The sequence below is a fragment of the Lepidochelys olivacea genome, assembly GCF_965140295.1.
Source record: "Lepidochelys olivacea isolate rLepOli2 genome assembly, chromosome: 4".
NCBI classification, from domain to species: Eukaryota; Metazoa; Chordata; order Testudines; family Cheloniidae; genus Lepidochelys; species Lepidochelys olivacea.
Window position 1 is genome coordinate 60,593,545 of NC_140414.1, and position 14,998 is coordinate 60,608,542.

At 38.7% G+C, this 14,998-nt stretch overlaps 1 protein-coding gene across 2 annotated transcripts in view; it reads left to right on the plus strand.

Moving 5' to 3' along the window:
• Nucleotides 1-269: 269 nt before the first annotated feature.
• Nucleotides 270-14,998, plus strand: part of HHIP (hedgehog interacting protein) — an 86,642-nt gene continuing 71,913 nt past the window's right edge. For both annotated transcript variants that reach the window (XM_084625656.1, XM_084625655.1), the window contains exons 1-2: nucleotides 270-620; nucleotides 7,627-7,822. In XM_084625656.1, the coding sequence (XP_084481782.1) occupies nucleotides 354-620; nucleotides 7,627-7,822 (463 nt within the window). In that variant the 5' untranslated portion in view covers nucleotides 270-353. The remainder of the gene's footprint in view (nucleotides 621-7,626; nucleotides 7,823-14,998) is intronic.

Consider the following 14,998-nt stretch of genomic DNA (forward strand, 5'->3'; position numbering starts at 1 on the left):
TGGGACAAGTGAGCTGCTGCCGCCGCCGCCGCCTCCCACTGCAGCAAGGGTGGGGGCCCTTGGCCCAGCTCTCACCACCAGGGCGCAACAGCACCAATTACTAAATCTCTGTCACTTGCACAACTTTAGCCCCACAGCTCCTGAGCATCCTCCCACTAAGCCGGTTTTTGTAGGGGGTGGGTGGGTGGGGGGAGTTCTTTGCCCTTTAGATTTTTTTTTTTACCATCATCACTCTCCAGCCCTCCCCCCGTTTTGGGGCTGCTGATTTCCTGCTTTGAAGCGCAAAAAGAAAATCCATCGGGGAGGGGGGGGGAGAGGTTTGGTTTGTTTTTTTCACTCACACGGTCCAAGGCATGATGCTGAAGATGCTCCCGTTTAAACTGCTGCTGGTGGCCGTGGTTCTGTGCTTCTTTGAGGGGGATGCCAAGTTTGGGGAGAGTGGTGCAAGGAGGAGAAAGTGCCTGAATGGTAACCCACCGAGGCGCCTGAAAAAGCGAGACAGGAGGATGATGTTCCTGGAGTCTGCGAGCGGAGGGGAGATGATGTGTCGTGGCTTGTACCCTCGCCTGTCCTGTTGCTCCAGGACTGACAGTCAGGGGCTGCTGCACGTTGAGACTAAGGTAGGCACCACATGAGGCTTTTTGCATGGATGCAAACTCACTGCTAACCTGCTGGGTGGTGTCTGGTTTGATCTAGCAACATGGGTTTGACCCATTACTGTTTGGGAGGGTGGAGGGGTCTGATCTAATAAAATAGAAGCGTTAAAGCGATCCTGGTTTATTTCCTTGAGAGTTACATAGACCTCTCTCCAGAGCTGTTCATCTGAAGGGAGGCTTAGTCAGTTGGGAAGGTATTTTTAAAAGAAAGTTCTCTCCCTCTCACAACGAAGGGTTTTTACAAATGTGCGAGTTTCCATGAGATCTTACAAATCTTACTCATTCAGATCGTCCCGTCTTACTCAAATCAGCAGCTCCGTGCACTGCTGCATGCTTATTGGCAGTGCCCCTTTCTCACGAAACATGGGCTTCAGGTACAAGGGGATGGTTTGAGAAGAAGAAAGACTTGAATGGCTTTTTTGGATTAAGTTTGTGCATTGGCAACAGTGAAACTGTGAATTAACTTGACGGTGGTTTCTGGTTTATTTTTCTGGGGGTAAAAAAGCCTGTACAATTTTCTCCACGTGTTTGGTCAGTAAAGGATTTGGATAGTAGATGGTGCTGGTGCATCAGAGCTTAGTGATCTCTAGTCAAGGCTCTTGTGTTACACACGATTACCTGTATCCGATGAAAGGGACTCCACTGTTATTGATCTCACACAGGATGGCATGAGATATTTGCCTTTTCACACTATGTGACAATGCATATGCCTAATTTAAAATTGAGTTGCTTGAAAAGTATCTCATTGGAATTTTAAAATATTTAATTTATGCTTCCTTTAGTAGCTTAATTTCTATGTATTAATGTGTTTGTGACTTCTCTAAGTTGTCCAGATATAATTCTGCAGGATCTTATTGGATAAGCAGGGCAATGATATTAAGTGTGTACACAGAGATGGAAATTCCTGAATAATGTCATTAAGAATCACTGCACGTGAAATAAACAATCAGGTGTCTTCTCTTCCCCTCCACCCCCTTCACTTTCCCCTCCCCAGTTTAGGTTTAATTAAGAATTCCTCAGTTACAACACTGTAGTTGTCAAGGTCTGAGAGACTCTTGGAAAACTTGTGTTTCAGTCTTGCTGGCCCAAGCATAATAAAAAAAAAATACCCAGCCTGAATCGAATTTTTATGCTCAGTTCACGGTAGATTTCACTCCATTCTCATGTAAACAGCTTCTACGAATCAACATATGTGTCTGGGTGGTATCTCTCACTTTGTTTTGTAACAAAAAGCCATATTGCATCATTTAATTTGCTCAAGTCATGCAAATAGGAAAAAATCAATAGGACAAAAAGGGGTCGACTTATCCTCCTCCCCACTAAACTGCTGCCCACACACAGAGTCCTGTTGCTTATGGCAAAAGAATAACAACAACACCATTGTGTTTGTTAGTTGGTTCACTAATGGGTGAAACTGGAGAACATCATTCTCCTTCAGTCCCCAGCTCTGTCCAAATGTTCATGCCTTTTGAGGGAGCATTTGTCCTACCCCCTCTATTCCCAGATGAGTGAGAACAGTCTTACTGCAGGTTTTCAGCTGCAGCTCTCTCTTTATTCTTACCATATGCAGCAGTAGTTTGAGATTCAGGGCAGATATATTTCTTCATGCTGTCCAGAGACAGTGTCATTAAGCTCCTGTGTGGTAATTCAATTAAAATACAAAATAACTACATTCAGATAACCTTAAGAGCCTAATTGAAGTGCACAAAAGTCAGACTCAGGACTGGAAAATATGTCCTTAACTCACCCTGTTTGTAATATATAGGTATTGCAGCACATATGTTATGTGAGATCACCCACTGTTTGGAGACCCCTGCAATAGTTGGTTTAATGTGGTGAATTAAAAATGGAGTTAAGACAATTTTGAATTTCCTAGTTATTGTGGGGCTTTGTCCCTTTGCATTTTTTGAATATATCTTTTGTTTAATTTCTTTGTTTTGTAGATAGTAATAAACAAATCCTTGAAGTGTATGAAGTTTCAAAACAATATACCATAACATCTATTTCTAAGCATTTAAACTTACCTTATAAATATAGATTTACACTTTTTAGTGGATATTATTCCAAAAGGTTTTAAAACCACATTATTTATCCATTAAATGTCAGTGGTTACAGCTTTCTTAAATCTGTTTTATCACGTAAATACATATTTAGACAATTTTCCAAAATACATGTCATTTATACTTGATAGAAGTAGTGACCATTCCACAAGAGACATTACAATATCATACAAAAAACTTGGAGGGAACTTTGTAAAAAGTGGGTTTTCAGCACTATATTACACAAGGGCTCCAAAAGCTGAACAGGTCTATAATGTGATATAGAGTCATATTAATCCACAGGATTGAGTGTCTATGCCATTAATAGGAATCTGAACATTAGCTTTTTCTATAGCAATTTGAGCTTGCTCAGCAGGCATTTTCAATTTCAGATTAGCTTCTTGGTTAAGATGCTGTGTGTCAGCCTTGAGACAATTTTATGATCAAATTATTAATCTGTCTTTATGATGACAACACTCCCAGTCCCTTAAGCACAGCAAAGCAGCAATAAAGGACACTGCTTTAACAAACAGACAAAATTAGAATGTCTTTAGTAATATTTTTGCATAATGTGGCATTTAACTCTTTGTCTTCTAGCTTTCTAGAATATCCCCATTTTACCACTAGGTTCACTAAAGCCAGAATCAAATATTGTGACACCAGAGTTTTTGAAGGTTTGCGTATAGCCTGATAGGCACAGAAGCCCTCTCTACCTTGGATGGTTTCACAGCCAAGGCTGTCAAGGAATGGGTGAAAAGAAATTGTTTTCAAGTGTGCCCTTTTACAATCATTTGTTTGCTCTGGCTCTTTCACAAACAAAGGCTATTGTTGAACACATCCAACTAAACAAATAACTCATCTTGGGGTCCCTTTAACAGCTGCCTTGGTACAATGATCTATTTACATATTAGCCTAAAATTGAAACTGAACTCTTTAATGACATAATCCAGCACTATAGTACAGAAGAAACATATGTTCAACCCAACAGCTGAACAACCTTGTAGGCATATGATTTTTAGAAATAATTGCTTGTATACCAAATACAGTTTAATGAAACATCTTAATTCACTGCCATACATTTTTGCTGTTAACATCAAACCCACACTATTTTTTGTCAAATAAAATAAACACAGGGTGTGCAAAACAGAGTGCTATATTACATGTATAGAATTTCTGTGTCTTGTGGGTGTCTCTGTTTCTCCCTCTTTTCACTATTTTTGTTGTTGATAAACCAGTCTTGTAAGCTGTACTTTCCTGTATTCCAGTATTTATCTTACCTTTCTTCTACCAGTCTTACTTGCCTGTGGATAGAGATTAAAGGATGATCTTACAGTTGTTGTAAATTAGTCAGCAGCAGGCATAATCATTATTAGGCATGCTGCAATAATGTTTGGAAGTTTTACATGATTTCCACAGCAAACCACTGCAAATTTGATGGTTTCACATATAACTTTTAAAAATTGATACAGGAAATTACTTTGCATTTCTTTAAGAGACCAAAGATATGGTCAGTTTTAAAGGTAAAGGTCATTATTATATGTTCACTGAAAATACTGTGTTCTAAACAGTGTTTCAGCCTTGGGCTAAATCTGTTTAATTGACTTCAGTAAGGCTATTGATTTATTGAAACCAAAGCTAGAATGATGGCTCTATCTACCTTCAAATAGGTATTTCTACTGCAGACCTCACACAGAGTGAAGTTTCAACATCCTACTATGCTCAAATAGCATGAAACTTAACATAAAAATATTGTGCTTGATTTTCAGATAATTTATTGAGTCCCATTCCCTAATCTTTTGATTAGTTATTATATGACAAAGACACATTCCAAAAATTGAGAGATGGACTCAATTCCTCAAGGACTAAAAATCAAACCTCTCGTGGATGGCAGCTGGTCAGGAGGATTAGGATCCTTTTGTTTTAGCTTTAGCCATTAAAATGGAGGAAAACATTTTTTACTTGTATATTAACTGAGCAATTAATGTATTTTCCACAAGGAAAAATAAATTAACTTTTGACTTTTTGTACCTTCCAATAGAACTATGGCAATATGCCTGCATCAGTTGTGGGGTTAATGAGGAAAACAAACTCAATATTTACCTCTCTGATTATTGACCTATGCTTCACCACATACCACTACCACCAACTGTATGCCAGAGCTTGAATGAGATTAGTTTAGAGATGAAGACAGATGATTCTAGTGGACAGAGGAAAGCACTCTGAAGAGTCTGCAAACATGGTGTAGTTTCCTTGGTGGTAAATACATACTCAAAATTGGGCAATTTAGTCCATAGATTAAGAGTGCTCCTGGATTCCTCACTGATGCTAAACTCTCACATGTCAGCATCCACAGGTTGTCTGACCTCTGTGGTTGGCTAGGAGACTCTGTTCCATCACGGTGAACAATGGCCTGGTCTTTGTCCCTTCCCATATGGACTACAGCAATGCAATATACCTAGGCATGAAGCCATCAGCCTGAAGGAAATTCCAACTGGTACAAAATGTGTACTCAGCAGCATGGGCTACCGTATGCACATAAGACCTCTCCTCCACTGGTTTGCCATAGAAGAAAATCAAGTTCAAGATCTTGGTTGTTATCTTCAAGGCCCTCAATGACCTGGGCCCAGCATATCTAAAAGGATCAACTAAAATTCTAGGATGGAGACCGTGGCTGACAACTCTGCTGGTCGGGCATCATGAAACTTTCTACCATAAGGGCAAAGCTCATCTGTGCAGGAAACTGAGCTTTCTTGGGGATTAGTCTGAGACTGGAATGAACAGGAGGAACTAAGGGCCAACACTAATCTCACCACCTTCTACTCCAAGTGCAAGGCGCGCTTCTTCAGCTTTGCCTTCTCATACAAACGCGTATCAGTGTGTACACTTAAAAAACAAAACAACCCCATACCAAAACAAAACACTACACTGCGCACACAATTATCTTAGTACAGAAAGGACAAGAGAGAGAGCCAACTTCATGTGACTGATGTTAGTCATGTCACTTAATGCGCTGCTGGAAGGCACTCAGATACTATGATAATGATGGCAATATAAGAACTGTACAGAATAGACTATTTAGGGCCTGATCCTGCAGACTCAAACCAGAAAACTCTGAAATTAATGAGGATTCTACCAGAGAAGGCAGGCCAAGTACTGTTCTACTTACTGACATTAGTGGGTCCAATTGCAGCCAATGGGACTACTTTGAGTGACTGCTTGTTTTGGGGATCCTTTGGCAGCACATGGATGGGTTGTATAGGACATGATTAATTTCATTTTCCTGAAGAGGGCCTGGCTTTGAAAAGTTTGAGAAATGCTTCCTTAATTAAAATTTTTTTTAAAAAGTAGGTAGTCATATTCAGAATTAGGATTGCTGCTATTAATATTTTGTATGCGATTTTTAAAATGCCATATTATTGCTACTATTTTGTCTGCCAGATTTAAAATAATAAAAAAAGCACTCTCAGATACGTGGGAACAAAGTTATGTGATTCTCATCCAAAAATAAAGTGATGAGTTCAAAATTATATTACTGGCCTTAGGCATTCTGATGACTGATGAGCTGTCAAACAGCAATTATGCGTCAAATTGTGGGCCAAAAATCTCCATGCAAGTTAATTATTTGATTTACCTAGAGTAATTTAGCAAAATTACTGCATGTTTTCTGAAAGGAATTAATCAGTGTTCTTACAGTAGAATGAATCACCACAGAGTCCTTCACAGTGTGAAAAACAGTAATATCAAATCCACTCTGAGATCTGAGAACTTGCACGGTAGAAGCAAGATTGTATAAAATGTTTGTAGCATCACTTTTTAAAAAACAATTATATTAGAATTGTTTATAATTATGCTAAATCAGTAATAATGAGATGCTGTGCTTTATGTTCTGATAAGGCCTGATCCAGCTCACAATGGCTGCAGTGAATGCTGGATTGAGCCATAACGTAATTTTGGGTTGAGAGATCAGAAACCAAACCCTTAGTACCATGTGGTTTAGAATAAGTTATGAAGTGCATAATATTACAGACAAATAGTGAAGAATGTGCTGTTTTCCGTTAACATTTATTTTTCATGATATGCCGACATTGCACTCCCCAAGCTCTTGTGTTTACTTATACAAATTATACAGCATGGTGTAGTGCTTAAGTAAGTATTATGCATAATATATTGACTTCTTTCAGAACAAAGTTAAAATTGAATAATAGGACAGACTGTATGTTAAGGAAAATTTCATATTTTCTATTTCATATAAACAGAAATTACTGACAATCTAAGGCTTTTTCTACCAACAGTTTACATTGGCATATGCATGAATATAATTGCATTGAAAAGCAGAAAATTCAGAGGAACCCCTTTGAGAATTCAACCAAAGGAGGTTTAATAGTAAGCTCACAGTACAATCCAAAGCCTGCATATTTTATAAATACCTGGAGATTGTTTTTCTAATGTGTTCTGACTTTAGAAATTTAGTTTTAAATCTTTAGGTAACTCTTAATCTGAGCCTCTTATGCATGTAATTTAGACTTGGAAGTTGTATTTTTCAGCATCACCTATAAGAGAAGTGGACCTAGGGCCTGTTCCTGCAGCCCTTGCTTATGCCAGTAATCCTTATTTATGTGAGTATTCCCACGGATCAAGAATTACTCACACAATTAAGAATTTGCAGGCTTGATTAGTGAGAGTAAATTAATTTGCATTTGGAAAGAGAAACACTTGTTAGTACTCTAAAATCTGAGGATTTATTGCATGTGATTCTCTTTCATAGTAATAATTTTGCACTTAGCATGGTGACTTAAAATATGGCACTTTTACTGATTCATAACTGTACTGGTTACATTAGCATGATTTACTTACATTATTTCAAAGAATCTTTTTGTATAAGACAGGGAAGTAGGTCATGTATTTATTTGTCTCTGGTTTGTGGCTTGCAGATATTTTCTGTTACCAACAACACAGAATGTGTGAAGCTACTGGAAGAAATCAAATGTGCACACTGCTCACCACATGCTCAGAATCTATTCCATTCACCTGAGAAAGGGGAAGCATCTGAAAGAGAACTAGCTCTTCCTTTCCTGTGCAAAGACTATTGTAAAGAATTCTATTATACTTGCAGAGGTCAAATACCAGGTAAAAACTACAGCAAAATAATGGACTAAAAAAAGATGTCTAAATTTAAATGCTCTCTATTGCTTAAGAGATATTGGATCAGATCCTGCAGTCCTCCATTGGGAAACCCCCAGAGACATTAAGGAGTGTAGAGTCAGGACCATGAAGGTAGATCTTTCCTATTCAAGTGAATATTTGGGTTTTTTTCTTCCCAGCCTCCTCTTGAATTTCTAGAAAACTCAGTGATATATGTTATAACTTTTCAAATCACCAGAATAAGTTATTCTCTGTATTGAAATTTCACTTTGTTCACCCAAAGCATAAAAACAATTAGCGAACCATAAAAAAGCTCTTCTAACTGATACGCTTTTAAAAAGTGAAAAAAAAGAAGCTGTAGTATAGTGTAGGTAGTATAAAGATGTTGAATATTTAAGGTGTCCTTTCCTGGTTTGGTAATCACATACATTTTTGTTTTTAAACATATGCACCAGAATTCAATGCCCACTGAAATCAGTGGGAGTCTTTCTACTGACTTCAGTGCCCTTTGAATCAGTTCCATTGATGCTGTAAACAACATGGGACCAAATTCCGCCCTTAACTGACACTGAAGGGTCCTGCCATAGTCACGTGGTTTACCTTGGCATAACCAAAAGCGGAATTTGGCCCATGGTGCCTGTAGCCATCACACAAATGACTCTTATCACCTTTACACAAGATTGCCAAAATGCCCTGCAAAGGTAGTTGCATTTTTAAAAAGTTAAAATATTGTCTTAAAAGATTATGTTAAACAACATCATCAGTAATTACAGGACTAAAACATTTATATAATTATGATTGCCCTTTCTTCAACTGTTCCTCTCTCCTTATCCAAACACTGTTGGCACCACAGAAAAAAGTTGAACTAGTAGGATTTTTTTGAGTAGTGAAATTTAAAAGAAAATAATGTAGTTCTGAGTTAGGTACGATCATGACAAACTTGCGAATAATCATTTATAACATGAACAGTTCTGTAAAACTGAGCTGTGTAATAGGTATGGCTTTAAGTGGGCAATGCTTTTATTGCTTAGGTACAGTATGTACTTTGTTTTCTTTGAACTCACAGGGATGCAGGACTTTTCTGTAGTGTTCTCTTATTGACTTGCAAAAACATTTTGAATAGAGTTGCTTTTTCCCTTTGGTGTGGTTTAACATGTATCTAAACCCATTCAAATATGAAAATATTATTATTGTCTTTATAAACTACAGAGATGTTTCTAAGGCTTTCTTAAACCAGCTGTTTCTTGCTCTTTATCACATTCCCCAGAGCAAAGCAGAATAGATCATAGTTGCCAAGACTGCCTGCCGAGCAGAGATAACAGAGTAGATATTGTAAACGTTTGGCCCATCCTGGAAGCCACCACAAAGAGTGTTTTTTTTAAATACAAGTTTGTAACTAACCCAAATGATGAGTATATTCTGCTGAACATTTACATCATCTTTTCATTAGAGTCTAAGTTTCCGAGAAAAATGCTCTATAGGGAACAAAAGTTAAGGAGGGAGGAGGGGGCAGAGAGGGAATGGGCTGAGCAGCACAGGAGCTACACAGCCTCAGGATCCTCACTCCCCAGATCAACATATGTGGTGATGAATGACAAATTTATTTTTCTACAAAGTTTGTGTATATGTAAAACTGCTGAAGTGCATCAAGATGTCAAGTGCTTTTTGTGACCACCCAGGTTGCCTTGAAAGATAACCAGATGAAAGCATAACTTTAGCACTGGACAGAGCACTGTGCTTTGCAGGAAAGAGCTTACAAGCTAGCTAGAATAGGAGTTTTCCTACATCAATCAGATGCTAATAATCATTCTAAATACTTGTTCTGAGAGTGGGCTGCACTAACAGAAAGTCGTTGCATACTTATGTCGGACAGGGTTAATTGATTTGTTTGGCAGAGTGGTCATTGGCACATGTATTAATATTTCATGAAGGTATTGAGATTCAGTCACATTTTGGGGGAAAGTGACCTATAGAATTCTAGAGTGTCCCTCAAAATATACATGTACATTTAAAAGCAAATTCATAGTTCATTTGAGTTTTATAATCCACGTATGAAATCTGTTTCTGCCACTTGAAAGTTTTACAAACTTGACAAGTATTGAAAAGACAAACAAAAAGAACCCACAACCTATGTTTCATTATTTAGATTGCTTGACATGAACGGCAAAGAACAGGTTCTTGTGAGGCAATGTGGCTTGGAGGACTGTGCACAGGGCTGGGAGGTAAACCGGTCTGAGTTCTAATCATGGCTCTGCCAGTGACTCAGTGTTTGGCACATAGCACATCATTTAATTTCTCTCCCTCAGTTTCTCCATCTGTGCAGTGGGAATAATACCCAACTACATCACAGGGGAATTACAAGGAGTAGTTATTGATGGCAAAAGTGCTTTTACTCCATACAGTGATATAGGAAGGTTACGTATTTTATTGACAAGAGCTGGTGAGCAATTTTTGGTTGAAATTTCAACTTTGGAAAAAAACTATTTCTTTTTGTTAAATTGTAGTTTCATTTTCAGACCAGCTCTATTACTGACTAGCATCAGAAATCCATTCAGTTCTCTCTCCATCTGCAAGTCAAAAATATTAGTAGGTACTTAGCCTTATGGGACTGATTCATTAGAGAGTGGCTCCACAACTGCTCCATGGCTTGGGGAGAGGATTCTTTTCCATTCGTCCACAATGTATCCTCAGGTTTCAGAGTAGCAGCTGTGTTAGTCTGTATCTGTAAAAAGAAAAGGAGTACCTGTGGCACCTTAGAGACTAACCAGTTTATTAAAGCATAAGCTTTCATGAGCTACAGCTCATTTCATAGTGAGCTGTAGCTCACGAAAGCTTATGCTTTAATAAATTGGTTAGTCTCTAAGGTGCCACAGGTACTCCTTTTCTTTTTAATGTATCCTCAGTGCCCAAATCCAGTAGCCAAGCTGAAGATTTGCTACAAATAAGGGGCCTACATCCCTTCTTTGAATTAGAAATCACATTTTTCTTCACTTTTGAAGCACCAAATGCTATCATGGAAGCAAACTGACATTAGCTGGGGTTAAACAGCTTACCTGTCCCCTTGTGCCCATTATTCTTGTTTTTAACAGAAACTGGTTGAGGTGATTGTGTGCACATCCAGTTCCAGATGTTACCAAAGTGAGAATCTAGATGTGGAGTTTTAACCAAGTGGCATTCAAACCAAAATGGCAGAAATGGAGAATAATCACTCCCTGCACTGCAATTCCAGAAGTACTTCCACAGTTATTTGGTATTAGCCGAAAAATGTCCAGTGTGGAGGCTGCAACAGTTCCACACTGCTGCTGGGTGTATGCAGACCCATTACCATACACCTGAAAAATCCACTGGGATTAAGTTGTGTGACCACCTGACCTGGTAGTCTCCAAAGGTTTCAGCAGGGGGAGCATCTGGCTGGAGTCACCTCAGGAACATAGCTAAGAGTTGAGGAGAGTGAGGTGAGCATATTTTTTGTCAACAATTTCAGATGTGAATCTAGAAAGCTGTTCATTTATACCCCCCCAAAACTTTTCAAAATCCATCATCATGGAACAAAGAAATGACTAAGGGAAGTATTGTTCTGTTTCCTTGTGATTAAAAATATATATATTCTCTATCTCAACGAAGTTAGCAGGAATAAAGTCATTAGGTTAGATACCCAGGTGGCATAAATCAATGTAGCTCCATTTAATTCAGTGGGCTAGCCGTTCATCCTGTGCACAGCTCAAGAAAGAGGTGAGTGGCGTGTCTTCTGGACTTGACCTGTTCCAGGCATGGTACAGGCCCAGGATAAGTTAGAGCAGTCCAGGGGCTGCTTTAATTTACAGCAGGCTCCCCATGATTGTGGTGGGTAAAGGCTGGGGCCCGGATCAGAACCTGACTCAATCAGTCCACTGAAGACTCCTCTTTAAAGTTACAGAAAGGGAGAGGAGGCATACACTGAACAAGATGCCAAAGGAAAAGTTTGAGATATAGGAGTAACCAGAAAGTGATGGAGGTTACAAAAGCTGAGGAAGAATAAGATTTCAAGAAGAAGAGCATGGTCAATCAGTTGAAAAGCAGCAAAGAAGTTAGGCTGATAATAGTTGGAGATATAGTAGAAGATTTGGTCAGGAAGATGATATGATGGTGAAAGCTGTTTCAGTGGAGGGAGAAACCAGATTAAAAGAGTCTAGAAGGGAGATGAAGAAGAGGATTTCCAGACAGCACTTGTAGACAGTATGTTCAGTGAGCTTGGAAATGAATGGGAGAAGAGAGAATGTAGTTGGAGAAGTAAGTGGGGTCAAGGATGATTTTTTTTTTATGAAGAGGAAATTAGAGCATACGTTTAGTGTGAAGGGAATGAACCACTGGAGAATGTGGGATTGAGGGAAAACATTAAGAAAAGGAGAGTGGGGAGTAGGGAGATCAGGATGGGAAGCAGGGAAGAGGTTGCTGGGGCAGTTGGAGTGGTTAGAGGAGGAGAGGAAACAAGAAATCTCAGTTTTGGTGATGGGGGGAGTAGAGAGGGTGATTTGGAGGAGGAGTTAGAGGGAGAAGAAGAGAGGTCCCATCAGCTCTTGTAGATTAAAAAAAATCAGTGACACCCTGACCTTAGCGAGGTTGGAGCAATGGAAAGGTTTAAGGAGGGAAGCAAAGTTGCAAGAGAGGCAGCTCTGGTTGCAACTTTGCAATGGCAGAATTGAATGATAATGCAGAAGTGGTGCTTCTTGAATAGTGAGGTGGAAGAGCTGTAGGAGGAAAGAATAAATTTGCAGTGGTAGAAGTCAGCATGGTTGTGGGACTGCCATCCAGGATGTTCAGCTGGATGAGTTCAGGAGCAGAGGAAGTTGTTGGTGAGTGAAGCCAAGGCTGAGGGTTGGCTGGGTGACCTTGCAATAGGAAAGAGGGTAGAAGGAGTCAAGGATGATGGAAAACATAGTCAGATAGGGATGAAGGGTGGGATTGGGGGGAGGAGGGAAATAGTTTCTGAACCTGGAAGCTCCAACCTTTCCTAGCAAGTTTTGGATCCAGACTGGATCCCAAATCCACATGATGGGTTTAGATCTAGATTTCCTGACCTGAACAATCCTCAACTTCAGGGATATACAGACTGGGACCTTGAGATCAGATTCCTCTCTCTTTTTACCATTCATTTTTCAAATATAAAGAAATATAATGTCTGCAGGATCCTAGCAAAACAGGAGAAACTTAGAATGAGCAGAGAAAATTCATCACCACCTGTAAGGGTCTTTAAAAACATAGCAATAGATACAGAAATTCAGAGGGCCACACTTTACAGCCCTTAGGCATAAACCCCAGAGAAGTCAGTAGCAGCTGTGCTTTACTAAGGATAGAGTAAAAACTGCAGGATTTTGACCCCTTATATAATGTAAATATTTCTTTATTGGGACAGTTTTCATATCTGATCTAGTCTATGTAATATATGGCAGCAAAAATTTGTAAGTAATGCTTTCTTATTACATGGCAGAATAAAACCTAAGGGCCAAGTTCTGCCTTTTTATGCATGTGCCAGACTCCCATTGAAGTCAATGGGAATTGCACAGACATCCAAAGATAAATTGACCTTAATTGGATGGAACATATAGAGGGTGGGATTTTGAAAAGTGCTCAGAGTTGGCCTAACTCCATTAATTTCCATGGAGGCAGTTAGACCAACTCTGAGCATTTTTCGAAATACTACCCATTATGCACAATTGGAGTTGTCCTTATAGAGACACCATCTCTTTTTGACAACTTAGCAAGTTCATCCATTGACACTGTAGCATTTCAGAGTTCAGTTCAAACCCCAGTTTTTAAAAACAGAGTTATAGAATATGAAAAAGGAATGGGCTTATTGAATGGCAAAAACAAGTTCAGTACATTTCATACTTGCTTACATGCTAAAATACTTCATGATACAAATAGCCACAGGCATAAAGTCAATCACTTTATGTATAAGTAAAGAACATTCCATATGGCATAGGTTAAATGAGTTTGCATCTGACTGTTATTAGAAATGAACATACACTGGCTAAACAGTGTGATCTACACATACTCCCATTTATTCTTATTGAAGACAAAATTTCAGAACAAAGAAATGTGTCCTTAATAAAAATGGCATATTGAGCATGTAGTAATTCTACAGCTCCAAATGTCCATTGCACTTAGCTTGACTGTCGATTGTATGTAGAGAAAGAAATTACTAAGGGCTCGGTCATGCCCTCTGATGTCAAATAATTCAACATCAAGATTCTGGATTGTTTTGGGGTCTAGCTTGACAAATACAGAGCCTTGGAATACTGTTCCATGGTTATGTCACAATTAATCTTCACTTATTCCATATGAAAATTATGTATCTTTTTTCTCATGCATTTCTTGTGCTAGTTCCTATAAATTAGAAACAGCCACTAGCTGCTGATATTTGCTGAATCTCCAAATTCATGCCAATGAAACCTTCATGCCACAACACACAATCACGTGTTCCAAATTTTATTTTCTATAACCCAAAGGCAGAATTTGGCCCCATTATTTGGAATTACCTGGATATTTATTTATTAAAGGAGGATGCATATGAAAAGAATACATGATTGTGAGTTGAAGTCCAAAAGTTTTATTGACATAAATTTGGGATAACTGCATTACTTACTTATATGAGAGTCATGCTGATGATCCCAACTGAGTGCCAATAAAACTTTTATCCTATATAATGAATCATTATTAATTCTGTATATACCATGGCCCATATCCTGACTCATGCAAAGTCTCCTTTTGCATTGCTCTGGCAGTGCAAAGGGAACTTAAAGATGTTCTAAACCAGACTACCTTGCTGATTTTATTCAAAACCCCACACGCTATATATAATGGGCTAAATTCTGCCTTCTGATGTACACATGAGCTTTGATAAAGAGGATTAAAAATGGGTGAAACTTACTAGAAATAGGTCTATGAATAGGCAGAAAGTAATAGTCTTGCTGTTACTGGAATGTATTAAAAAGTCAACAGCAGCACTGTTCTTCCTCATAGATCTCATTTCTTTTCTTTTTTTTCTTTTTGGTTTTCAGACTCCTTCTTTAAATAACCCCAAACCTAAAGAACTCCTTTCAGCTAAAGACAGTTTACAGAACCCATGCACACTTGCTTTAGATAGGCTTCAGGTATAGCTACAGAGCAGGATGCAGCACT